The 27,767-nt window shown below is 47.7% G+C and overlaps 1 protein-coding gene across 11 annotated transcripts in view; it reads right to left on the bottom strand.

The window, feature by feature from the left end:
• Window positions 1-816: 816 nt before the first annotated feature.
• CD58 (CD58 molecule) overlaps window positions 817-27,767 on the bottom strand; it is an 83,057-nt gene continuing 56,106 nt past the window's right edge. For 8 of the 11 annotated variants that reach the window (XM_065572829.1, XM_065572834.1, XM_065572803.1 and 5 more), the window contains 7 exons: window positions 26,746-26,817; window positions 24,966-25,046; window positions 18,843-18,923; window positions 14,322-14,393; window positions 12,787-12,822; window positions 11,447-11,514; window positions 817-5,427 (listed from right to left, as the gene is read on the bottom strand). In XM_065572829.1, the coding sequence (XP_065428901.1) occupies window positions 11,483-11,514; window positions 12,787-12,822; window positions 14,322-14,393; window positions 18,843-18,923; window positions 24,966-25,046; window positions 26,746-26,817 (374 nt within the window). In that variant the 3' untranslated portion in view covers window positions 817-5,427; window positions 11,447-11,482. The remainder of the gene's footprint in view (window positions 5,428-11,446; window positions 11,515-12,786; window positions 12,823-14,321; window positions 14,394-18,842; window positions 18,924-24,965; window positions 25,047-26,745; window positions 26,818-27,767) is intronic. The other 3 variants (XM_065572809.1, XM_065572817.1, XM_065572850.1) reach the window with 3 other exon arrangements.

Below are 27,767 nucleotides of genomic sequence, written 5' to 3'. Positions count from 1 at the left end.
AAGACCTGTGACAGAATCATAGCCTTAATTAAAACACCCTGTTTTCAATTGCTTATAATTTTAACAACCTTTAACATCAAGCTGAAATGTTCCATGCTGGGTGTCTGCCTCTGCCTGGTTAGGGGCAGGAAGGAAGGGTAGGGGAATAGAGACAGACTTAAGGGGTGTAAGGGGGACAGGGACAGAAGGGTCTATAACCTCTTGAGCACACTGCCCTACAGACCCTGGAACAGAACCCAGTAGGCCTGAGTCTCTGCAACCCTCTGCTGTCAGCAAATAGTTGTGAAACTCAGCCTACTGCTACTACCAGATACGCTGACAGCTCAAGTGGGCAAGGTCTATGTTGTGGCTCTAAAGGTCTGAACCCCCCCAATGACCCAAAATGGGGGTCAATATGTTTCCATGTGATGGAATTTCTGTTTTGAAAAACTTCAGAAATTACATCCTAAAGACACCTACATTACAAGAGCACTAAGGTTGCATTGTCAAAGAATCCAAAGTTAGGAAATGCCAGCACTGAGATTGCCCGTGAAACTTTAATTCAGCCCCCGTGTTAGAGTGCATTATGATAGTCTTAACTGCACGACCACAAGCTATTTTTTCCCACAGGAAACCCTGACTCATTCAGTGCACAGGATGGACAGCGATAAGGGTTGGGTAGTGGCTGTTGTCTGCAGAACTTGCTGTATTAATTGAGATGGAATATAGGGCCCAAAGACGTTAAAATAACCCAGTCACTGTCCAACATTAAACAATGTTAAACTAGGTTTGGGATTTTATAAACCGAGACCTCAGCCTGCTTCATACCACACGTCATTAACAATTCTTGTAGCCTTTTATTAAAGATAAAAATAAGGAAAAAAGCAACAAAGCATTTGAAACGTAATTTTAAATAAGGCTTTCATTTAACAACATCCTTTGTTCCCTTTAGCTGGAAAGGGATTTTAGAAGAAAAAAACCCGCCGTCTCTTAGATGGTATCAAAAATAGTAATAACTGTCTTTCTGGGGAAAAGAGAATAAGTTAGCTGAGATGGGCTGGAATTGTTATTAAAGTCTGATCTTGTTTCATCAAAGCTGATGTTTGGGATTCAGCTGGAGGTAGGAGAGGTGGTGATGCCTGTCTCTGTGGCAGACGTGTAAAACTCATTCACTGCTCTAAAGGTGCGTCTGTGCAGTATACATATAAACAAAATCTACTGCATTTCAGCAAGCCCTTTGCTGGGATGAGAGTACTCACGTGACTACCATCTCTGTGACATAATACATCGTCCAGTGCTTTTCCTTGCAAATGAAAAAGGGATGTTACCGTGGTAGTTGCGTCTGGGTCAGGCTTTGGGGTGCGAGACTGTGGCAGAAAACTGGAAAACTTGTGAAACTTTGAGCTTGTGAAACTTTGGATGCTGGCAAAGTTTGTATGAAACTGGCAAAAGCCTTCCTCTCAGGTAGACAGACCCTGCAAGTGGCTGGAGGCCAGGTAGTATGGTTCTCACCCACAGGGTCAGATGACCTGAGTTCAAATCCTGCAGGTGTTGGTCTCCAGAGAGTTATCCAGGAAAAGCAAAGATGTTCCTTTGCAGACAGCTGTACGGTTCCAGCCTGGGAGGTGATGTGTTTTATTTCTTGTGCCTGTTGTGAAAATGTCTGTCAAACTATCAACTGATAGAGTGTGTCTGATTTCCAAATGCCTAAAAAGTAGTTCTCAACTGCTTCCCAACAGCAAGCAATGTCTGTGTGGAACACACATAGAACTCATCCACTTCTGTACAGACATGTCTGGGTGGTACACATGAAAATCAAATCCACTGCATGTCAACAAGCCCTCAGCTGGGATGAGAGCATTCACATGACTTGAAATAGTACGTAGTATGAAATAGTACATCAGACACACTTTTCCTTGCAAAGACCAAGCACCATGCCTCCATGTATATAGGTCAAATTCAGGCTGTGGTGGTGTGAGAATCTGCCAGAATGCATTCTTATGCAGCCAAACTTGGGGTGCTGCTCAGTTTTTAAAGGGCACTTTCTACCTAACTGGCGAAGGCCTTCCCTGGAGTAAGAAAGTCCTGCCATAAAATATCCAAATGGCCTAGCTCTCCCCTACAGTGCATTTTTTCATTCATAATTTGCCACTCAATTTTCCACTGCATATTTCTGACAAGTTTACATTCTTGATTTTTGACACTTAGGTTTATAGATTCAATTTTACATACTCCCATTTTTGACATTTAATTTTACATTTTTGATTTTCCACACACAATTTTTCACCTTTGATTGTTCGGTCTCCATTTAGAACATTCAATTTTTGACCATCCATTTTCCATCTCAATTTTTGACATTCCACCTGCACACTGTAGATCATAAGCTCAAGGGGATGTTTCCGAGGAAGCCCCTTATTAAAATAATGACAGCATATCACTAAAAATAGTCAATGGGTAAGGAAGAAATGTGGTGCAGTGTTAGCGTGCTAACCTATGAGTCAGAAGATGTGGGTTCTGTTTCCAGCTCTGCCACCAATTTGCTGTGGGACCTTTGGTAAGTCATTTGTGCAAGAATCCCTTAAAGCAGAGGTTCTCAAACTGTGGTCCGTGGGCCACCAGTGGTCTGCGAGCCACCAGTGGTCTGCGAGCTCCATTCAGGTGGTCTGTGGATAGTTCCCTCTAAGGTGCACGCCTGGGCAGCCACACATGAGAAAACAAAGGGCCACCCACCTAATTAGTGACTAATTGGGTGCCTGAGACCCTGGAGAAGACGCACATGTAAGGTGATGTGGTGGCTTGTGGGGAATAGGGGTAGGTGGGAGGGGGCAGTGGGGTGAGAAGAGGAGTGGGGGGAATTTGGGACATGCAGGGCTGCAGCGGCCAGAGAAAGAGGCAACTTTCCCCAGCTCCAGGGCTTCAGCTGCCAGGAGAGGCAGCCCTCCTTCCCAGTCCCAGCTTGAGGGCGAGAGGGCACATCCATTGCATTAGAAAGGTAAAAGACTACTGATATTAAAATATGAGTTGTGTGCTTTTATTTGTAGAACAAAAAAACACCTTATTAATTTTTTTTATATAGTTCTTTTAGCCAAAGCACTTTACAATAGTTAGCTAATGGTACAAACAACATTTGGAAAGATCATTAAGTGGTCCGCTGAGACCCTCAGCAATTAACAAGTGGTCTGTGGGAAAAAAAAAAAAAAGTTTGAGAACCACTGCCCAAAAGTACGTAGATTTTTTGGGTCCCTAACTTCATACATCAAAGCCCTGACAGGCAGAGATGCTGAAGTGAGAGTTGTGGGTGCTCAGCATGTCTGAAATATTAAGCCCCACGTATCTCAAAAGGGCACCCTAAATTTGTGGGGTCTTTGGAAAATACAGAATTTTAACTTTTTTGCCTCTCTTTTCCCATCTGTAAAAGGGGGATAATATCTAATTCCTGTATAGCATCTATAGATTTTCAAGTGTCGTGCAAAAATGGGTGAGCATTAAGTAAGTAACCAGCTCTATAATCACAAAGGAGTGCATCAAACAATCTCGTTATTAAACTTGGGCACCTTAATGGCATGAAAGGTAAGATGTGTACTTTTCCTAGAACGTTAGCAGTTGAAAGTCTTGCTTATAGGAAAGGATAACCTAGGTCTGCACTATGAGTTTGACTTTCTCTTATGACTTCAATATCATATCAATTTGGACACTAATTTGGTTCGTTGTCAAGTTAAAGCTCATGGGCTATAATGCAAAGCAGCTGGAACATACCAATAAATCTGGCCTTATTTATAAAAATTCTTTATCGGTGTTACTAAAAACATTTTAGAGTAATAAAATGAAACAATATTAAATGCATTTCTCCCGGTCAGTTGCTGTTTCTTTACTTTTTGCACAACATCCAGTTGGAGGGACCAATGCAAGTGGGTGCCACTATTTCTTAAGAAAGTGACTGTTAATGGTTTCCTTCTTTGGGAAGAAGATTACAAAGGGAAAAATGAACAGGAGTACTTGTGGCACCTTAGAGACTAACAAATTTATTAGAGCATAAGCTTTCGTGGGCTACATCCCACTTCTTCGGATGCATATAGAGTGGAACATATATTGAGGAGATGGAGTCCTCCAATTGCCTTGACTCTGGTCACACCAGTTTGAGACCTGGGTTTGGCACAGAGACTGTAGTGATTTCATTGGTTGATAATCTCCTTCTGATAGTGAATGAAGTGTCTGTGCTGATGCTTTTAAATCAGCTGTTTTGACACAATTGTGGGTGCCACAGATGCAATTGCTCGACACTTACCCTAGAATCTGAGGATACATTGTTTGTCTAACAGGGGTTCTCAAACGTCATTGCATCGCGACCCCCTTCTGACAACAAAAACCGAAGCCTGAGCCCTGCCTCCTTGGGTGTGTGTGTGGGGTGGGGGGAGAGACACTGTAACTTGAGCCCTGCTGCCCAGGGCCGAAGCCCTCGGGCTTTGGCTTCAGCCCCCCTCCTGGGCGGAGGGGCGCAGACTTTGGCTTCAGCCCTGGGCCCCAGCAAGTCTAACGCCAGCCCTGGCGACCCCATTAAAATAGGGTCGTGACCCACTTCTGAGCCCAACCGACAGTTTGAGAACCGCTGGGCTAGAGTACATAGCAGAGTTGATACCATCTCCATTGAGCAAGAAGGTGTGCCTGCCTTTTGCTATTCAAAAAAAATCAGAATTTGGTGGTGGTGGTGGAGTGTGATGGTGGTGCTTTCTGGAAGGACAGATAGAAACAAGAGCCAGGAAAGCTGTTGCTGATCTATTCATGGACAGTGTTGTTATGGCCTTTTCTTTCAGATAGGGAGGTGGAGAAAATGAGAGTTGCCCTTGAACGCTCTTCTCTTCTGAATTTAAATAATGTTACAGTTAGAGTTTTATATCATGTCCATTAGTTTTTGATTTGTCCACATTCACGTCTGTTAGTTAATGTCTGGAAATATTGGCATAAATAAACCTGGCTCCTATGTTTCATGTTTGCTTGCTTGTAAAACAAAAGTACAAAAAGGAGCACGGATGCAAAAGGATTTGCTCCTTGACTCACTCTGTCCATTTTCAAAATAACTGACATCGAAGAAAGAGGACATCTGACCTGGAAAGATAAAAGTGGGCATTGGTGGAAGGGATAGTTCAGTGGTTTGAGCATTGGCCTGCTGAACCCAGGGTTGTGAGCTCAATCCTTGAGTGGGCGATTTGGGGATGGGTCCTGCTTTGAGCACGGGGTTGGACTAGATGATCTTCTGCCGTCCCTTCCAACTGTGATAGTCAATGAAGCTTGAGAACAAATAAATGAATCTTCAAAACACATCTGTTAGGGAGAACTCCAGCACTCGTGGGCGACAGCCACAAGATATTTCTTCTCCCAGGGTCTTTTGTCACTCCGCAATGGAATTTAGTCCATAGCATTGTTAGTCTGTCTCACTTTCCAGTTTAAGATCTGGAATAAAAGATGAATTCATTATATTTTTTATTTTAGTTTGCAATGTTTTATCAGTTACCCAAGACCACTGCAGATTATAAACACTAGCAAACAATAAATATGAATTAAGAAGATACTGTAGCATTTTGCTATGTCATCTTTGGTTTATGTTAGTAGCAGCATCAGCTGATACTCGGTGTCGCTCCTGGGTATAATGCTGCAGGATTTTTTTCCCTATGGTAACATTATGCATTTCTGAAGCGTCTTTCATCTGAGGATCTCAGAGCTTTCCTAAGGCAGGTAAATATCATCATTTTACAGACAAGGAAATTGAGGGACAGAGAAATTATAATGAAAAAGTGTCAAGACAGAATATCTAAAGTATTTACGTCATGTGATGGGCATCTAAATAAAACCAGGCTGATTTTCAGAAGGGATACTTCACTGCCACTTAAGTCAACACTTCCTTCTTAGTGCACCGGACACCAGCAACACGGGGAGACCAGTCTGTAGGCACCAAGGCAGACTGTGCCTCTCCTCCCAGGGCACCATTCCTCCCACCCCAAATCTCAGCCCAGTACCATTTCCACCCACTCCAGACCCCAGCAGGGGAGCTAGTCTAGAGACCTGAAGCAGCTGGCACAACTCTACAGTTGCACTGGTACTTTTTTGTTGAGCTCAGTTACGCTACATTGAATAAGGGGAAGTAACTCCTGTGTTTGTTACATTTCCAAAGTAGCCTGTGTCTGAGATGTTATCCGACTGTATGGGTGGGTGGTTTGGCATTGGTGGGGACTGTGGTTATTTAGATAAGGGAAATTCCCCCCCTTCCCCCCGGAAAGGTGAGACCGCCAGGGCAAAATTTCAAAAGGGAACATTTTAAATTATTTTCTTTGCAAAAGTTTGTATCCCAGATCCATAGCAGCTTTGTCTGCTCTTGTCATGTCCAATGAGGCCAGTCTGAACACAGGACAAAAGAAGGTGACAGAGCAAAGTAACAAAACAACAACGTGGGAACCTCAGACTTGGTGTTTCTGGTGTCGGATGTTTTCTCAAGGCCCAAATGGTAGGGTGAAGATCCCCTCCAAACATGGAACTAATGCACGTCTCCTGCCTACAGCTGTGACAGACAGGGTCAGTTCTTACACTCCCCTAGGTAGTTCTGACAGGTCACACAGCCTGTGAACAGCACTGAATCAAATGCTGCTGCTACTGATTCGTTCCTCTGTGGTGAGATGTAACAATAATGCAAATACAAATAATGCAATTGTATATTACAAATCCCCAAACCCCTGAACATGGCTCAAACACCATGGCAAACCCCAATGGCCAAATAGAGCATCCTGTATAGAAAAGAAAATCATAATAGCCCATGATCTAGCAATAGCCAGCAAACCTCACAAAAACTTACGGCTTCAGCCTCACACATCAGGCTCACTGACAGCCTCTGGGTCCCCGTCTAGCTGATCCAAAATGCCACTGCTTAGATCAGCTTCCCCTTCCAGCCACTTGGACCATGTCACTGGCCTGCCTCAGAGTGTCACACTGCTGCCTCTCTTCGTGTGCATCAAATTCAGGTTTCTCACCCTGTCCCTCACTTAGGCCTGGTCTACACTCAAATGTAGTTCAACTTCCAGGCCTCTGTTTCAGCCCTGCCTACACCTTCACTCTCATTTCTCTCTATTCCCCCTCACTAGCTATCCTCCTAAGCCTCCCTTTTGACTGCTCCCTCGGTCTCCAGCAAACACGGCTTGGTTGGTATTAAATAGAAGAGAAAACTCTGCATATTTCTGATAGCCCCTCCACCCAGATTCCTGTGGAGCCTAGGAAGCTTTAATGTACTATCAATGTCATGGGAAGGGAGAAACCCTTATAAAAAAAACATACCACAGTACTCAAGGCTTGTACACACACACACTTGAACTATACCAATACAATAAAAACAGTGCAACCCTCTACTATGAACTCAGCAACACCTTTTTAAACCTCAGTGTTTTTGATCCACTCCCAGACTATTCCCATCTAGTACCTGATCTTTAACTGTTTGCACCGTTTCTGTCGAAAATGCAGCAGAGCCCTTTTCTTCCCATGTTTTTGGAGAGCCCCATGTATCTATATGGTGCTATATAAATACGACTCAAGGGCTAAATACTGAGCAACTTATTCAGATTTTTACTCAGGTCTCATTGAGACAGAGTCAATGGGAGTTCACCTGAGTAAGAGCAGAGTTACATGTTCTGGGACACTGTCAGGCTGTTTAGAGCTCACATTTAGGCTTTAGTTGTAGCTATTACAAAACCTAGTGTTAATACAAATACTTTGTGAAATAACTTGCATCTCCCCCTTATATACACTAGAAAGGGTTTGCTAGCATAGCTGGACAGATCTACCAATATTGGCAAATCCTACTAGTGGAGACGCAGCTTATAACAAGTCCCTGAATGAAACAAGCTATACAGGCAAAAGGAACGTGCCAGTATAACCGCATCTACACTAGGGTTTTTGCCAGCAGAGTTATGTCATTTAGGGTGTGTGATTTTCTCACCTTCCTGCCAGCCAGCAAAACTTGTGCGTGTGGACCAGGGCTCAGTGTTTTCAGCCCCAAGCACTGTGGCTTTGGATTGGTGCCTGACCATCAGAATGTGATACTAATTAGATATATGAGTGAAACTCATTAGTTTGTTCTTGGACATGTTCTACACTAGAAAAGTTTTACTGGAATAACTATTGATTAGGAGGCTGATTCTTTACTAATATAGTAGACCCAGTATAAGCCTGTTCGTGGATGCAGTTATGCACAGATAAAGGTGCCTGATACCAATATCATTTATTTTGCTTTGTGAACCAGAATAAACTATACCAGTATGAGCTCTTTTATACGGGTATAAGTGAATCCACATAAAGGATCTGTTTTGGTTTTTTGCCCACTTTAACTATGCCAGTATAGTTAAAGCATGAAGGCTTTCTAATGGAGACAAGCCCTTGTCCAAATGGAGTAAAATGCAAAAAACAAACCACCAACGTAAATGGAGAAGAGAACCTTGATTACTAAAACCTGAAACTCTGAAGTGTTCTTAATAAGACTGGGAAGGCAATTTTTTTTTTTTTTTTTAATGGTATACTCTTTCTTTACTCTCAGGAACTCCTGCGTAAAAAGGGATAAAAAATGTGACACATGGGATAGCATCCCACGGAAACCTGGTTTAGTAGCAACCTAAACAGCGATTTTGTGATGTGTGGGACATGTTTGTTTCGGTGCACTGCTACATAGCTCACTTGCATTGAGTGGAAAGGCAGGGCAGTAAATTAACCAGCCCTGACTCATTAGTGCTCTACATTAATGTAACCTGACTGCACAAAAACCCGAACCCATCAGAGTTGATGCCCAGGTGTAAGACACTGACTGAAGAGGCCAGCATTCAGGAAGGCTGGGGGGTGGGGGGGTGCTACTCTACCCAAAGGAAAAAGAGATGAGACTTTGAAGGAGGTTCGTGAAAACAAGCTACTCATAACAAGAGCATGTGACTGGCTTAACAAAAGATAGAGTCACAGAGACAGGAGATTCCAACTGCCCTTTAAGGACCCATCCAACTATCACCGGTGACAGCAGGAATCTTTCCAATGACTTTACTAAGAGTTGGATCAGCCCCTGAAGGAGTATTAAAATGTGCAAGACAATGCACGACCACAACCTCAACTATTATGCACAGCACTGGCAGGATAGTTCTTGGAACATACCACTGGTCTGCCCTGTTACATCCCCATCATACCTTCAGGTGCAGCTCCCTCTAGTCAGGGCAGGATCCCAGCAGCTGGGCCAGACACTCCCTGATGGCTTCAGTAGAACTGTGCTGATTTATACCAAACTGAGATCTGGCCCATTGCTTTTAAAGCGGTTTCATTCAATTTATGTGCTTGTTACACTTTCTTGTTACCTAGTTTGTATAGTCAGATGTGTCATTCAATGAATGCTAAGGGATTGGTATCCAATATCAAAAGAGGAAAGCAAGTTTTGTGGTTATGGGTGTCAAGAAATCTGGATTCTGTTTCTGGGTCTGTCACAGACTTTACATGTAACTTTGGCAAGTCACTTTGGCTTACATTTTAAAAAGTGGCCACTAAGTTTAGATGCTTCAATTTTTAGGTTCCCAACTAGGGCCAGATTTTCAGAAGTGCTGATTACCAGCAACTCAACCAACATTCAATGGGAGCTGAGGTGCTCAGCACATCTGAAAAGAAAAAAAATCAGGCCCGAAGTGTGTCAAAGTGCATGAAAGTAGAACTGAAGGGAAGAGATTTTACTGGATTATTGACATGCCTTATTTAGGTGATGTCATATTGCTTATGGTACAGATTTGGTTTTTGATTCATGCTTTGCAAAAAACAAGGAAAATAAATACATTCCTTTCTAAGTCTGCTTGGCAACTTTCATGGAGCTCACCAGCACCCCTTTTCCAGCAATGTTCTCAAGCCATCACTTAGTGTGGTGAAGATGAGATTTCTCTTTCTAAAACTTCTAAGGTGATGTCTCCACTGCAGCTGGCGATGTATCTTTCCAGCTCGGGGAGATATGATTGAGCTCAAGAGCTCCGATTGACCTAGCACACTAAAAAATAGCAACACAGCTGTGGCCATGTAGGCGGAGAGACGGGTTAGCTGCCCCGAGTACGTAGGTAGGCTCTCAGACAGGACTGTACTCAGGAGTCTAGTCCAGGCCACCGCCCAGGCCACCGCAGGTGCACTCTATTTTTAGCTAGCTAAATCGATCAAAGCAAGTGAACGCATGTTTATCCGAGCTGGAAATTACACCTCCAGCTGCACCATAGATGTACCCAAAGAAAAGGGAGAGTATAGCATGGCTAATGCACTGGACTAGGAGCCAGGATCTATCATAATACTTTATATTTATATTTCCTCTTTCACTGGAGGTTCTCTAAGCATTTCATAAAGATCATTTTATTATCCCCATTTTACAGACTGGGAGTGTGAGGCACACATAGAAGTAGTAACCTACCTAATAAGATCACACAGTGAGCAAGTGATAGTCAGGAAGAGAACCCAGGTCTCCTGATTCCCAGTTCTGTGCACTGATTCCCAGACACACTGTCTGCCTCATCTGAGTCTAATCTAAGGTGCCACAGAATTGTAAAGAGCTGTTATTAAACTTTTGGAATGCTGCTTTATGAAGCACCACACATTTATAACAGATTGCACATAAAAAAAAAAAAAAAACACCAATAACCCTTAAACCTCCTCTCATTCCTGTTTCTCCACTCCTTGCTGAAACCCAGGTTATTGGTATGGATAAAGAGTAACTGCTCTTTCTTTGCTAAGCAGCCTACCCTTCTCTTTGATTCGCCTGGGAACAATCTTCAGCAATTGCACAGAAATAAACAGGCTGTAGAAAAGAATTACAGTGAAAGTACATGCCAGTTACTTGGTAGTTTCATAATCTTTTAAAATAATTACTTTCCAGAGTGTGTAACAAGTTTGTGCCCTTTCTCACTTCATTATGATGTATAATGGGGGCCTGATTTTTTTTTTTAATTCCACATGTTAATTTACATGGCACATTCAGGTGGAAGAATTTGTAGGATTATGGCATCATAGACACCATGGAAGTGAAACCCAATCATTAGAAGAGTGCTTTTTCCCCCCAGACTGTTTAAAATTGGTTGCTGTTTGTATTAACTAAAACATTTTGGCACAAAGCTCTCATGTCCTAATATCACATCACGCCATGCCCCTTTCCCAGGGCAGGTTTTCAGTCTGCACTCTTTAGAGGGAGAACAATATTGTTACCAAATTGAGCCAGCCCAACAATGCAATGCAACATGTTCAAGCACTGAAAGAACTTCTAGTGAATTCAATACCTGAGTCACCTCATCCCCTCCCAACACTTCACAACCATTTCACTCCACTGGCCACTTCACAGCCATGCACATCTTCTTCCTTGGCAAGCAGCTAGTCATTGCCAGGCAGCACATGTGCCTCACTTCCCCCACTTAACTCTGGCCTGAGTGTGATGGCCACAAACCTGGATTCTCTTGATTGGAGCGAGGATCAGGCAGGTTCATTGATTTAGGCTCGAGTTCTTCTCTTCCTCTACAAGGGGGAGAGATAATTGTATAAACTTCAGGTGTACATAACATGATACATTTCAACAGGATTAAGTAATTTCTGCCAGGCCATTTGCTGTGCATTATATATCATCTGGGATTATTGAACCCATCAGCTTCTCCCAGGTGGTTTAAGTCCCCAACAAACACCCCCAACCAGCACTGATTCACTTGGATGTTCTCTGTACAGTTCACATGAAATTATCTGGCTAAAAAGAGCTGTGAATATTTTCACATTTTACAACTTCCATGCCCGATAGTCCCTGAATAGCTTCACAAAGGATCTCTGTGCAGAGCTGCTGAAACGCAGCCACCTCTGGGGTGGACAACAGCAACCCACCAGCATACAGACAGTTGTACAACAGTGGAGTAAGGAGGGGAAATTTTGAGCTGGGCTGGGAGGAGAGGGAGTAGTGCAGGCTGCCGCCCCAGCCAGGCTCTCAGGGAGCAGCCGCACTGCACAGAGTCAGCGACTCAGAGTAGCCAGCTTCAGCTGGCGTGAGAAGCGTCTCCCCCCCGCACCCTGCCCAGGCCCAGCTGCCAGGGAGAGCGGCTGAACATGCTGGGGGACTGAGAGAGGCGGAGACGCAGTGAGAGGACAGAGTCCCCTCTCCCTCGCAGGTAACACTGGTGGGGTAGGGAGAACGCAGCGGCCTCGGGCTGGGCACAGGGCAGGCGAGGGCGGAGGTTGTTGGGCAAAGGAGACATGTGGGGTGGTCACGTGTCCCCCCCCCCCTTTTAGATTTGTGTCCCCATCCCGCCCCCCAGTATCAGGAGGTACGAGTCATCTATGGCTAGAGCAATACTGTTACCAAACTGAGCCAGCCTAACCGTGAAACACAACATGGTCAAGTACTGAAAGGTGCAACTTTTAGTGAATTCCATCCCTGATTCATGATTTAATCTGGAATTGGAACCTGAGAAGCCGAGGTTTAACCACTTCATCTACAACCACTGATTTGCCAACCAATCCCAGTCCTTATATGGATATCTGTGTTAATCTGCTATCTACAGCTCCAACATTTAGGGCTATTTGGCACCTATGAGACACGCCTCCATCAGACAGCATTTACCACTGAAAAGCCACGCCAACCGTGAGTACTATAACCTGAGGAGATATGTGCACATGTCACATGTATGGTCTTGAACGTTCAGGGATGTTTGGAGCTTTTAGCTGTGGACCGACTCTAGCAACCCAACGTACTTTCCCCACACGTGATCATACTGGGGTCTAAAACGTTCCTGTACTTTTCCATACCTGGCTTCTGATTCTCCTTTGAGATATTTTCATAGTCTGAAAAATAAGATGCGAGCGAATTGGAGTTAGCACCAATTATTACACACATCATTCATGGTCATCATTTAGGGGGTAAAATGCTTTCCTAACCTATCCAAGGAGCACTGGGGGAACAGAGGGGTAGTGGCTAGTTGGCGTCTTCCTGGTACAGAGCAGGATGGGTCATGGGAGAGCTGAAGCATAGTGTGCTAAAATGCACCCCTTACTGCTACTCCAAAAGGTAGCAGTGCTCCTCTTCCCCCTCAGCCCTTTTCCCAGGGCTTGTTGCTTACTGCAGCTTCCAGCCGGGGGCCTAGCGGCTTGCTGTGTCCCCCAGCCAGCTGTTCAAAACCCTTGTGACTCTTTCAGTGTGAACAGCACAACCACCAACCCCCCACTTAGCCTTCAAGAGAGCACCAAGGCCCACATCCTGAAAGGTATTTATGCTCCCAACTGCCACTGAAATAGGTGCCTAAATACCTTTGAAGATCTGGGCACAGGAGTCTGTCCTGGCTGAGGATGTTATAGGTATAAGAGGGCTTAACCGAGCACTGCTCTAGTCACCCTCATTTTTACATTTTGCCTGAAATTTGCAGGGCAGCAATCATACATCTAGTCCGACATGGTGTCTGGGAAGTGCGGTATTGTCATAAGATGACTGAGACAGAGAGGGGTAGGCTAGTATTCTGAGCACAAGACTGGGAATCAGGACTCCTGGGTTCTATTCTCTCGGTGATACTCTGTGGCTGATTCTCTACCCATTTTCACCCTTGTAGCTTTCATGGAACCACTAGGGTGATTCCTGATTGACAGCAATGTGAGTGGAGACTCGGGTCCTGTGTGGCTCTGGACAAACCATTTCACCACTCCGTGCCTCAGTTTTCCCAGGTGTAAGGAGGAGATAACACCCACTCTGAAAGGGCATAACGAGGTTTATGCAGTAATGTTTGGATGGTGTTTGAGGATGGACGTGCTGATGATTAGAAATGGAACGGTAAAACAGAGGCTGATGGGCAGAGAAGTGGCGCTCTACAAGTGCCCTGTGTGCACAGAGGAGGAGCACATCAGCAAGTAACCAAGTCATTACGCGAGAGTAGAGGGCAACCCGAGGCAGGCTGGACAATAAAGATCTAAAATTGTTCTGTAGGAGCCTCACAGAGAATTCTCTTTATTCTCCTTTTGCAGAAAATCTGTCTCCAGTCCTCACCCAAAGTCCTCACTTCCAGCTACATCAGCAACCTTCAGGCTCCCTTCATTTCCCCTGTGAACAACAAGCGACTCTCCAGCCAGAGACCCCTCCCTCCTTCCCCCAGCTCCTGTGACAGTGTCTCTGTCCTACTCTCCTGTGTGTGCAATGGGCACCTCATCCCGTCCCAACACTTTACAACCATTTCCCTCCACTGGCCACTTCACGGCCATGCACGTCTTCCTCCCTGGCAAGCACCTAGTCACTGCCAGGCAACACATGTGCCTTGCTTCCCCCACTTAACTCTGGCCTGAGTGTGATGGCCACACACCTGGATTCTCTTGATTGGAGGAGTTGTCAGCCTGGCTCTTTGATAAAGTCTCTTCTGAGTTCTTCTCCTCCTCTACAAGGGGGAGAGAGAATTGTATAATCTTCAGGTATACATAACACGATACATTTAAACAGGAATAAATAATTTCTGCCAGGCCATTTGCTGTGCATTATTTATCATCCGGGATTATTGAACCCATCAGCTTCTCCCAGGTGGTTTCAGTCCCCAATAAACGCCCCCAACCAGCACTGATTCACTTGGATGTTCTCTGGACAGTTCATATGAAATTATCTGGCTAAAAGGACCTGTGACTATTTTCACATTTTACAACTTCCATGCCTGATAGTCACCGAAGAGCTTCACAAACGATCTCTGTGCAGAGTTGCTGAAATCCAGCCACCTCTGAGGTGGACAACAGCAACCCACCAGCATACAGCCAGTTGTACAACAGTGGAGTAAGGAGGGGAAATTTTGAGCTGGGCTGGGAAGAGAGGGAGTAGTGCAGGCTGCCGCCCCAGCCAGGCTCTCAGGGAGCGGCCGCACTGCACAGAGTCGGTGACTCAGAGAGGCCAGCTTCAACTGGCGTGAGAAGTGTCTCCCTTCCGTGCCCCGCCCAGGCCCGGCTGCCAGGGAGAGCGGCTGAACATGCCAGGGGGCGGGAGAGAGGGTCGCAGTAGGACGACAGACTCCCCTCTCCCCAGCAGGTAACTCTGGTGGGCTGGGGAGAGTGCGGCAGCCCCGGGCTGGGCACAGGACAGCAGAGGGCAGAGGTCGCTGGGCAAAGGAGACATGTGGGGCAGTCACGTGTCCTCCCCTTTAGATTTGTGTCCCCACCCCGCCCCCAGGATCGGGAGACATGAGTCATCTATGGCTAGAGCAGTGAAATTATCTGGCTAAAAGGAACTGAGAATATTTTCACATTTTACAATTTCTATGCCTGATAGTTACCGAAGAGCTTCACAAACGATCTCTGTGCAGAGTTGCTGAAATCCAGCCACCTCTGAGGTGGACAACAGCAACCCACCAGCATACAGACAGTTGTACAACAGTGGAATAAGGAGAGGAAATTTTGAACTAGGGCACCCAGGAAATACATGCATCTGCTGCAGCAGTTACAGCAGGATTGTAACTGCCTTTGTGGAAGGAAATTCTCAGTATATTTTTGAAGTTTAGAGTTTTACCTCTTTCCCTGATTTAGTCCGTTTTCTGACATATGCCTTTAGTTCCACCAGAGTTCAACAGGAGTTGAAATTCTGCTTCAGATTAGTCCAAACACCCTTATGTCATATATAGCAGTCTTTTTGCTCTCAAAGTGACCGTTTTTAAACTTAAATATTCTTAAAGGAAGTCTTTAAATTTAAACAGTCATCCAATAAAACACTGTCTCTTCTTAACAATTCTTGAAGATGTGACTCTTGTCCTTCTGACTTCTATAAGGAGTTGCTTAAGTATTGCCAGATACTATTTAGTTCCCCAATATCACTATTCTATACCCAAATGGCTTCTTATTTAATAACCAGCTCTAGCATTAGATGACCCTGCTATATTGTACATAAACATCTTTCCATTCACATAGCAATGATATTAGGAAATTACATTAGATGCTTTACAAAACATTTGCAATAAACATTACAAAAAGAGCTTTGACCATCTTAAGCATTTAAGGAATAAACAAAGGTTTTCACCTATGAGTGGATACATGAATTTAGAAGTAGCAAAGATCTTCTATAAAACATTTTCCAACTGTAAATGTTCTCCTTAACAGTTGAAGGATAAAGACTTTGAGCATTTATAAAAAAATTAAACTAACAGGAAGTTTTCTAGAATCCTTTGTGAGATGGAGGCTTTGAAGCAAGGCTTTTACATGCAAAGGGGGGTGGTTTAAAAAAAGCCCACTTTATGATGTAGTTTTTGGCTCTTGGTAACACATCCCTGAACATTACTTCTCTGAAGTATTCTGAATACAGCATCCTTACTTTTTTTTTTTTTTTTTTTTTTTTAAAGTCAGGACTCTTTCTAAAATAAATATCCTACAAAGTTTGTTCGCCTGGGATAGTCTTATCTCTATGTCAGACCTGTAGCTCATACCAGAGGGATGTGCCTTGGTCTTTGATAAGACAATCTTGTTAGAGTGGTTTGCCTTTTTGACCAAAAGGTCCTTAGATTTAACATCTACCATTAGGAGTACATTTACAACTTGAAATTAAAGATTTCTATCAAATATTCTGTACAAAGCATGAAACACTTATATACATATTTCAAAAATACAGTATAAAAAGTATAGTGTGTTAAAACAAAATAGAAGTTATAAGCGACATTTCAAAGCCTGAGTAAACACATTTGAGGTAAAAAACACCATGTTATTTTCCCTTGACACTCTGGGATCCTGTTACTAGTTCACAGAAAGCAGATTTCCTAGGAATCTCCTTAGTGTGAACATTTCACATAATTAAATAAGCAAACAAACAAACAAACATGGAAGTTGTCATATTCTCCAAGAATAATGTGTATAAAAATAATTGTACATCTCTCTCAAAATTCAGTAAAGGTACTGGGAAGTTTGTAATGACCTGACATAAGAATAAATTATAATTTTATTAATTTTGCAGTCTCCTATCTACTGCCTCTAGAAAGCCTAAGCAGCCAGTCTACTCTGGGACCTGATTCTCTGCACCTTGTGCTACCACTTACACCTGTGCACAGTGGGTGTAAAGTACTATTCGTTCTGATAGATTGTGTTTTACAGGCACTTTGCACAGATGCAAATGACTACACTAAGGGGCAAGACAGCGAAGAATCAAGCCCATTACCTTCCACATGACTCTGGATCTAACAACCACCACAGAGAATAACTTCTCTAAAGACAGAGGCGATCTCCATGCCTGGCAGCACAAACCAAGCAGCTTTCCCCTCCTTCCCCCTAAGCATTCTGGCTAGGGCACAGCAGGCTTTATCCCTGCTCAGCAGTTCCTAGTCCCCTCCCTGTATCTTCAACTCCTCAGCAAGTGATAAGAGCCCACAGCTGATGGAGGAAGTTAAAGGAGCCATCAAGCAGCCAGGAAGTGCAGTAGGCTGAAAGATCCTTGGTTGCCTTAAAGCAGAGAAAGTTTTGTGCTGACATGACGGCTCAGATTCAGCTGCCAGTGCATCTGTGGGGGCAGGTGAGTGTCCAGCAGAGAGACACACCACATCATCTCTTTGCATTTCAGCCAGCCTGAGCTCATGACAGGTGCTGGGCTGCTGCCTGCTAACTGTACCCTGTACACCTCACGGATAGTGAAATCAAGAGGGGAGGTACTGGATCCATTGTTGGGGCCTCCATACCTGAGTGTAGGGGGCTAGATTCCCTCAAACACAAACGTGACATTTGGGGTACACAAGACAAATCAGACTCCTGAACGGGGTCCAGTAATCTGGAAAGGTTGGGAACCACTGCTTTACCTCCATCTGTGGAACGGATGGTGAAAGCGACAGGGTAACGAGCAGAGTAATAATGCTCCAGAAATGCCCTGTACACCCAGAGCAGAAGCACATCAGCAAGTAACCACATGAACACACCAGAGCAGAGAGGGGAGCAGAGACAGGCTGAAGAAATCAAAGAAAGTGCAGCACTGTACGATAGGCACCTCCTGTAGAATTGTCTTGTTTCTTGTTTTGCAACTTGCCTTCAAACCTCCTCTCCTAGTCCCCACACCCAGCTTCACCATCACTGACCTTCATGCTCCCTTCCCCTCATTCCCTTGCTGAGCAACAGGCCACTTCTCTCCCAGAAATGGAAACCCCCTCTCCTCCCCTTCTCCGATCTGCAAGGACTGGAGCCACAAAGGGACAGAGGGGTGGCAACACGCAGCTGTGCAACCATTAACTTTTAGGGGCCTAGAAAAATCACTGAAACAACGACGGGCTCAATAGAGGCTGAGTTAGGCACCCAGGCATCGTACACAATGCGTGGGGAGAATTCAAGAACAGGAGCCACAAAAACCAGCATGCCAGGTGGGGAGGGGCTTAAGCTAGCCAATGGGAGATGGGGAGAGAGGGCTGTATCCTAAGCCACACCCTTCTCAACCAATTTGGCACCTACATCCAGGCAGCAGGGAGGCCGCCTCTCCCTGCTTGCAATCCACAGACAGGAACCCCTCTTCTAGTGTCAGAGGGCTTAGGTGCCCTATAGGTGGCAGACAGAGGCGGGCAGTGAACCAGTGAGTACCTTAACCACTGGGCTAAAGTTTATGAGGACGGACACTGCCACTTCCTCCCCACACCCATTCTGAGTAGAGCTTGGATGCTCAGAGGCAGAGGCAGCTAAAACCAGGACTTTGGTGGCTAAACCCTAGTTACAGGCACCTAAGCCCCTTTGTGGATCTAGCCCAAACCCTCCCTCCCACTCTGCTTTGCAACAGTGATAGTTTCATCCCCTCCCATCCCTTCACAAGGACCCTATTTCTATCTCTACAACCCTGGGCTTCTCTCCCTGGCTGCTCATTCCCCCACTTCTGGCCAAAATTTGACAGCCACACACACCTTTCTCAGCTTGGCTTTCGTTACTGTCTTGGAGGCTCGTTCGCACACCTTGTTGTATCTCCTCCGACTTTGCTGCTTCACCTGAAAGGGGAAAGACAATGATATAAACTTCAGAAGTACAGAACACTAACAGTTTCAATGGCAACTATGATTTCTACCTCGGCCACCTGCTGGGGACTGGTTACCAGTTGGGATTAATGAACCCACTAATCTCTCCTACTTTTCAGGCCCCAGGAAATGGCCTTGATCATTGCTGCTGCACTTGGCCATTTCTTCACAGTTCATATGAAGTAATTTGGACAAAGGAAGCTGTTACTATTTTACATTTACATTCAAATGTTGTATTTGACATGCCTGAAAGTTCCGGAAACCCTTCACAAATTACACATGTACTGAAATGTAGCCACCTCTGCGGTGGAGAGTGGCAATTAGTTAGCACACATCATCTTGCATGAGTTGTGGAAGGAGGGGACATTTTGGCCTATTGTACCTGAGCTAACCCGTTCTTACCAGAATTGCCAGGTGATCTTTTAAAGTGTAGTTCTATTCTACAGAGCAGCTAACAATGGCATTTTGGGTTCCATGTTTTAAAGATTCCTAATCAAATCCTCTCATTTTACATGACAAGGGCTCTGGGTGAGATCCTGATACTCGCACCAGCCCCCCTTTAGCAGGGCTACAGTGGTGTAAAGGAGTACTACCCCGCCACCCCCTATTCTGAATCGAGGAGAATTCTCCTGATTTAGGTACTGCAGAGTGCAGCCGTTCGGCTGTCCTTCAATCATGTTCTCTCAGGCCAGAAGCCTGAAAGCCCTGGGAGAGTCGACTAATGGGGGGGCTCGGCTCCCAGTTCTGTGTGCCCTCACAATGAGCGGCGGGGGACACCTGCCAGCTCATAACAGAACCGGATGCACGAAGTGATCCGGTTGGAAAGCTTCTAGGTGGAGATCGTCTGGCCCCTCGCGCGCTCAGCCGAGGCGACAAACAGTTCCTGAATGGCTTAGTCCACTCGAGGTAGAAAGCCAAAGCCCGCTGCACGTCGAGCATGTGGAAGCAGCGCTCCTCACTGGATGCGTGAGGCTTGGGGCAAGGACCTGTAGAAAAATGTTCTGACCCATGTGGTATGCGGAGACCACCTTAGGGAGGAATGTGAGGTGCAGGAGGAGCTGGATGTTGTCCTTGTGAAAGACCAGGTACAGGGGTTCGGAGCTCAGAGCCCTGAGCTCCGAGACTCGTCTAGCCAACATGATAACAACCAGATATGCCACCTTCTATGAGAGGCGAGACCAGGAGCACATGGCCAATGGTTCAAACGGGGGCCCCATGAGACGAGCTAAGACCAGGTTTAAGTCCCACTGTGGAACCGGGGGTCTAGAATATGGGAAGAGGCGTTCCAGACCTTTAAGGAACCGGCCAGTCATAGCGTGGGAGAACACCGTGTGATGGAAGGCGATATGGCTGCCAGGTGCACCTTGACCAATGAGGGCGCCAGGCCCTCAGGTGGAGGAGGTAATCAAGGATAAGCTGGATGGGGCGCACACCGGGGAGACTCCCTGGTCCGTCACTTAGAAAATCGTGACCACTTAGCCAAGTAAGCGCGGCGAGTGGAGGGACGTCTACTTTCGAGGAGGACGCACTGAACCTGTTCTGAGAACGCCCTCTCCTCTCCCCCTAACCATTGAGCAGCCACACCATGAGATGGAGAGCAGTTAGGTTGGGACAGAGGAGGCGGCCCTGGTCCTGTGAGAGCAGGTCCGGGCGGAGCGGTAACAGCCACGGCGGAGCTACCACCAGGCTCCTGAGGGTCCCGTGCCAGTACTGCCTGGGCCACGCCGGGGCAATCAGGAGGACCTGGGCCTTGTCCAACTTTATCTTTTCCAGGACCCTGCTGATTAGAGGGAATGGGGGAAAAGGCGTAGAGAAGCCTGCCTGACCAGGACAGGAGAAAGGCATCGGAGATAGTGCCCCTCCCCAGGCCCCCGGGAGCAGAACCGGTTCTGTCGAGTCGTGAACAGGTCCACCTGGGGAGTTCCCCATCTTTGGAAGAGCTGGTGGGCCACTTCCGGGTGGAGGGACCACTTGTGTTGCGAGGAGAAGTCCCTGCTTAGGTGATCTGCCTTCTCGTTCCGGGTGCCCAGTAAATGGAAGGCCTTCAGGTGGATATTGTGGGCTATACAGAAGTCCCACAGCCTGAGGACTTCGTGGCAGAGGATCGGGCCTTGCCTTGCCTGTTGATATAGAACATGGAGGCTGTGTTGTCCATGAGGACCTTGACTACCTTGCCCTCCAGACATGAGCGGAAGGCCATACACGCCAGCCGCACCGCCCTGAGTTCTTTGACATTTATGTGTAGGGTCAGGTCTTGAGCTGACCACAGACCTTGGGTCTGAACGCTCCCCACGTGGGCTCCCCAACCCAGGTCCGACGCATTGGACACCAGCTCCAATGACAGGGCCTTGTCCCTGAACTGGACCCCTTGGAGCATCTTGCTTGGGGTGGACCACCACCTCAGGGAGGTGATCACCAAGTCTGGCACTGTGAGGACCTTGTCCATCCCGTCCCTGGCTTGGGAGAAATTCGCGGCCAGCCAGAGCTGGAGGAGCCTCATCCTGAGTCTGGCATGACGGACCACGTATGTGCATGCTGACGTATGACCGAAGAGCTGCAGGCAAACCCTGGCTGTTGTAACCGGGAACCTCATAACTGAGTCGATGAGACCCTTTAGGGTCTCGAACCTGTCTGGCGGGAGAGAGACCCTGGCCGACTCTGCGTCCAGGAGCACCCCAATAAACTCTATGCATTGGACCACGACTAACGTGGACTTGGTGTTGTTTACCAGCAGGCCCAAGGCGGTGCACATGGACAGGAGGAGCGCCACATGATCCCTCACCTGCGACCAGGAGGTGCCCTTGACTAACCAATCGTCCGGATAAGGAAATATCTGGACCCCCCGCCGTCTGTAGTAGGCTGCTACCACCGACATGCATTTTGTAAACACCTTGGGGACAGAGGGCAGTCCAAACTGGAGGACAGTAAATTGGTAATGATTGTGTCCCACCACAAACTGGAGGAAGCGCCTGTGCCCCTCGAATATGTGCATGTGGAAGTACGTGTTCTGTAGATAGAGGGCAGCATACCACTCCCCGGGATCCAGGGAGGGGACGATGGAGGCCAGGGAGACCATGCGGAATCTGAGCTTCTCCATGTGCTGGTTTAGGCCCCGTAGGTCCAGAAGCTCCGGCCACCGAGTGAGCTCCCACCGGGGGCTGCGTCGGAGGCCATGGTGCCCCCTGGTACCACTGAGCCGGCCACTACACTCAGTGCCACTGCACTTGCTGTGGCACCGGCAGGGCCGGCTGTCCAGGTTCGCCAGTTTGGCTCGTCGAAGGGCGGCTACGAACGGAGACCTGGCTGGTGTAGGATCTGCTGCTGTCACTCGACCGAGAGGTGCGGCGGTGCCGGGATCTGCGAAGGTCACGGGACTGCGATCTCCACGTGGAGGACCAGTACCGACAGTAATAGCTGCTCCACAAACGGCCTTGACTGGCATACCCATGACAGCGAGACACCAGCGATCGACGCCTGAGGCTGCCATGTCTCAGCGGAGACTCGGAGCTGGAGTCCGAGCAGGAACGGCATCGACAACCGTGCCATGACCATGGTACCCTCTCCTGGATGAGGACTGACGATGACGTCCGCTGTGGTCTCGTCGATATCCGCTCTCTGAGGAGGACTGATGAAGCAAGTCCCGGCCGGCCGGAACCCAGCCGACAGTCTAGCCACTGTTGGGGGAGATCCACATGTACTCTGCCCCGAGCGGACACTGGGCGATGATCGGTGTCGGAAACGTTCCCTCCACCAAGACCAGTACCGAGCCAGGGGCAACATCGGTGGAGATCCAGGCACCGGCATGGACATGACGTCCTGGACCGCCTGGAGGGCTTCAGGTGTAGAAGGAATCCGGACAGGCCTGTTACTAGTTAGCACACAACATACTGCACAAGTTGTGGAAGGAGGGGACATTTTGGACTCGCGTACCTGAGCTAACCCTTGTTCTTACCAGAAGTGCCAGAGGATCTTTTAAAGTGTAGTTCTAGTCTACAGAGCAGCTAACAATGGCATTTGGGTTCCCTGTTTTAAAGATTCCTAATCAAATACTCTCCTGACATCGGCAGGACTCCGGGCACCGGCATGGACATGACGTCCTGGGCGACTTCAGTTGTAGAAGGCATCCAGACATCCGGACAGGCCTGTTACGAAGGGGCCGGGCTACTCCACTCTATGTGAGTCGGAGGTCTGGGGCCCGATGGGGATCGAGGACTGCCGAACATGGGCCTAGCCTCTTTCCCAGACTTCCCTCAGTGCCGTTGCGAGGAGGGACTCTTCTTGGCGTGTCCCGTGGACGGGGAGCGGTGCCGACAGGTTGATGGCACCGGCTGATCGCCGCGTACCGACACCGCAGTGTACGGTACTGGCTCGGAGTGGCGTGCCGGGGTCAGCGCCGACTCCAGCAGAATGGCCTGGAGCCTCAAGTATCTTTCCCTTTTGGACTGGGGCTTAAACGATTTGCCAATTTTGCACCTTTCGCTGTTTCTCCCAAACAGCGCAAACAGTCTGTGTGCAGGTCGCTTCTTAGCATACAACACTGACAAGAAACGCATGACTTAAATCCCGGGGCTCGGGGCATGCCCTGGCCCGGGCTCACTGACTAACTAAACTAACTACTCAGCTAACTAACTACAGGTACTAAACAAACGACCAGTTCTGGTGACGAGCTTCAGTGAAGTTGGAGCAGGGCAGTTCCAAAGCACCTTCACTGGCGGTAAGAAGGAACTGAGGGTGCGGGGAGTGCACAGCTCCCCTTATACCGTGCCCGGCAGGCACCACTCCAGGGGCAGGGGACACTCCCCGGGCAGGGGACACTCCCCCCCTATGGGTACTCCTATGGGAAAAACTTCCAGCACAGGTGCACGTGGCGAGCACGCACACCTACCGTGGAATACACATGAGCAATCACTCGAAGAAGAACCACTGCTTTAGTGGACAGGCTAATGAACAGTAATGTTCCAGAAATGCCCTGTACACACAGAGCAGAAGCACATCAGCAAGTAACCACGTGAACACACCAGAGCAGAGAGGGGAGCAGGGACAGGCTGAAGAAATCAAAGAAAGTGAAGCACTGTACGATAGGCACCTCCTGTAGAATTGTCTTGTTTCTTGTTTTCCAACTTGCCTTCAAACCTCCTCTCCTAGTCCCCACACCCAGCTTCACCATCACTGACCTTCATGCTCCCTTCCCCTCATTCCCTTGCTGAGCAACAGGCCACTTCTCTCCCAGCAATGGAAACCCCCTCTCCTCCCCTTTTTCCGTCTGCAAGGACTGGAGCCACAAAGGGATGAAGGGGTGGCAACATGCAGCTGTGAAACCATTAACTTTTAGGGGCCTAGAAAAATCACTGAAACAACGATTGAATCAACAGAGGCTGAGTTAGGCACCCTGGCATCGTACACAATGAACGGGGAGAATCCAAGAATGGGATTCACAAAAACCAGCATGCCAGGTGGAGGGGGGAGGCTTAAGCTAGCCAATGGGAGATGGGGAGAGAAGGGTGTATCCTAAGCCACACCCTTCTCATGGATTTGGCACCTACATCCAGGCAGCAGGGAGGCGGCCTCTCCCTGATTGCAACCCACGGCCAGGAACCCCTCTTCTACTGTCAGATGGCTTAGGTGCCCTATAGATAGCAGGCAGAGGCAGGCATTGACCCAGGGTCTCCTACGTTCTGGGTAAGTACCCTAACCACTGGGCTAAAGCTTCTGAGGATGGACACTGCCACTTCCTTCCCACACCCGTTCTGAGTAGAGCTTGGCATGCTCAGAGGCAGTGGCAGCTAAAACCAGGACATTGGTGCCTAAACCCTAGTTACAGGCACCTAAGCCCCTTTGTGGATCTAGCCCAAACCCTCCCTCCCACTCCGCTTCGCAACAGTGATAGTTTCATCCCCTCTTATCCCTTCATAAGGACCCTGTTTCTATATCTACAACCCTGGGCTTCTCTCTCTGGCTGCTCATTCCCTCACTTCTGTGCCTCAATTCTGGCCAAAATTTGACAGCCACACACACCTTCCTCAGCTTGGCTTTCGTTACTGTCTTGGAGGCTCATTCGCACTCCTTGTTTTTTCTCCTCCGACTTTGCTGCTTCATCTGAAAGGGGAAAGACAATGATATAAACTTCAGAAGTACAGAACACTAACAGTTTCAATGGCAACTGTGATTTCTACCCCGGCCACCTGCTGGGGACTGGTTACCAGTTGGGATTAATGAATCCACCAACCTCTCGTACTTTTCAGGCCCCAGCAAATGCCCTTGATCATCGCCGCTGCACTTGGCCATTTCCTCCATAGTTCATATGAAGTAATTTGGACAAAGGAAGCTGTTACTATTTTACATTTACATTCAAATGTTGTATTTGACATGCTTGAAAGATCCGGAAACCTTTCACAAATTACAGTAGCAACTAGTTAGCACACAACATATTGCACAAGTTGTGGAAGGAGGGGACATTTTGGACTCGCGTACCTGAGCTAACCCTTGTTCTTACCAGAAGTGCCAGAGGATCTTTTAAAGTGTAGTTCTAGTCTACAGAGCAGCTAACAATGGCATTTGGGTTTCCTGTTTTAAAGATTCCTAATCAAATACTCTCCTGACATCGGCGGGACTCCGGGCACCGGCCTAGACATGACGTCCTGGGCGACTTCAGTTGTAGAAGGCATCCGGACAGGCCTGTTACGAAGGGGCCGGGCTACTCCACTCTATGTGAGTCGGAGGCCTGGGGCCCGATGGGGATCGAGGACTGCCCGACATGGGACTAGCCTCTTTCCCAGACTTCCCTCAGTGCCGTTGTGAGGAGGGACTCTTCTTGGTCCTCTTGGCATTTCCCATGGACAGGGAGCAGTGCCGACAGGTCGATGGCACCGGCTGATTGCCGTGTACCGACACCGCCTGTGTGCAGGTCGCTTCTTAGCATACAACACAGTCTGTGTGCAGGTCGCTTCTTAGCATACAACACTGACAAGAAACGCATGACTTAAATCCCGGGGCTCGGGGCATGCCCTGGCCCGGGCTCACTGACTAACTAAACTACCTATGCAGCTAACTAACTACAGGTACTAAACGAACGACCAGTTCTGGGGACGAGCTACAGCGAAGTTGGAGCAGGGCAAGGGCAGTTCCAACGCACCTTCACTGGCGGTAAGAAGGAACTGAGGTGGGGGGGGGGAGGGAAGAGTGCGTAGCACCCATTATACGCCGCCAGGCAGGCGCCACTCAAGGGGTCATGGGGGATGCTCCCCCCCCCTACGGGTACTGCTAGGGACAAACTTCCGGCACCGGTGCACGTGGCGAGCACGCACACCTACCGTTGAATATATATGAGCAATCACTCGAAGAAGAACTAGTAGGATTAGGGCATCACAGACACCATGGAAGTGAAACACGATCATTAGAAGTGAGTATTTTCCCCAGACTGTTTAAAATTGGTTGTTGTTTTTATTAACTAAAACATTTTGGCACAAATCTCTCATGTCCTAATATCACATCACGCCATGCCCTTTTCCCAGGGCAGGTTTTCAGTCTGCTATCTTTAGAGTGAGAGCAATACTGTTACCAAACTGAGCCAGCTCAACAATGAAATGCAAAATGTTCAAGTACTGAAAGATACAACTTTTAGTGAATTCAATACCTGAGTCACCTTGTCCCCTCCCAACACTTCACAACCATTTCCCTCCACTGGCCACTTTACAGCCATGCACGTCTTCCTCCTTCACAAGCAGCTAGTCATTGCCATCAGCATATGTGCCTCACTTCCCCCACTTAACTCTGGCAGAGTGTGATGGCCACACACCTGTTTTCTCTTGATTGGAGGAATTGTCAGCCTGGCTCGTTGATTCAGTCTCTTTTGACTTCTTCTCTTCCTCTACAAGGGGGAGAGAGAATTATATAAACTTCAGGGGTACATAACACAATACAATACAAATTTCTGCCAGGCCATTTACTGCTCATTATTTATCATCTGGGATTACTGAACCCATCAGCTTCTCCCAGGTGGTTTCAGTCCCCAACAAACGCCCCCAACCAACACTGATTCATTTGGATGTTCTCTGGACAGTTCATATGAAATTATCTGGCTAAAAGGAGCTGTGACTATTTTCACATTTTACAACTTCCATGCCCGATAGTCCCCGAAGAGCTTCACAAACGATCCCTGTGCAGAGCTGCTGAAACGCAGCCACCTCTGGGGTGGAGGGCAGCAACCCACCAGCATACGGCTAGTTGTATAACAGTGGAGTAAGGAGAGGAAATATTGAGCTAGGGTGGGGAGGAGAAGGGGCGGAGCTGGCTGCCACCCCAGCCAGGCTCTCTCAGGCAACTGCTGCACTGCACAGAACCCAGAGTGGCCAGCTTCAGCTGGCGTGAGAAACATTTCCATCCCTCACCCTGCCCAGGCCTGCCTGCCAGGAGAAGAAGCTGAACATGCTGCGGGGGGGAGGGGAGCGGGAGGCACAGTAGGACAGAGTCCCCTCTCCCCCACAGGTAACTCTGGTGGGGTGGGGACAGCGCAGCGGCCCAGGGCCGGGGAGGGCAGAGGTCACTGGGCAAAGGAGACATGTGGGGCGGTCACGTGTCCTCCCCTTTACACGTGTCGCCTCCCCACCCCGCCCCCCAGGATCGGGAGGCACAAGTCGTCTATGGCTAGAGCAATACGGTTACCAAACTGAGCCAGCCTAACCGTGAAACACAACATGTTCAAGCACTGAAAGGTGCAACTTTTAGTGGATTCCATCCCTGATTCATGATTTAATCTGGAATTGGAACCTGAGAAGCCGAGGATAATTAGACACATTAACCACTTCATCTACAACCACT

The sequence above is a fragment of the Chrysemys picta genome, chromosome 1 (genome assembly GCF_011386835.1).
Source record: "Chrysemys picta bellii isolate R12L10 chromosome 1, ASM1138683v2, whole genome shotgun sequence".
NCBI classification, from domain to species: Eukaryota; Metazoa; Chordata; order Testudines; family Emydidae; genus Chrysemys; species Chrysemys picta.
Note: the sequence above shows the minus strand (reverse complement) of the source record. Positions and strands in the feature narration are given on the sequence as shown.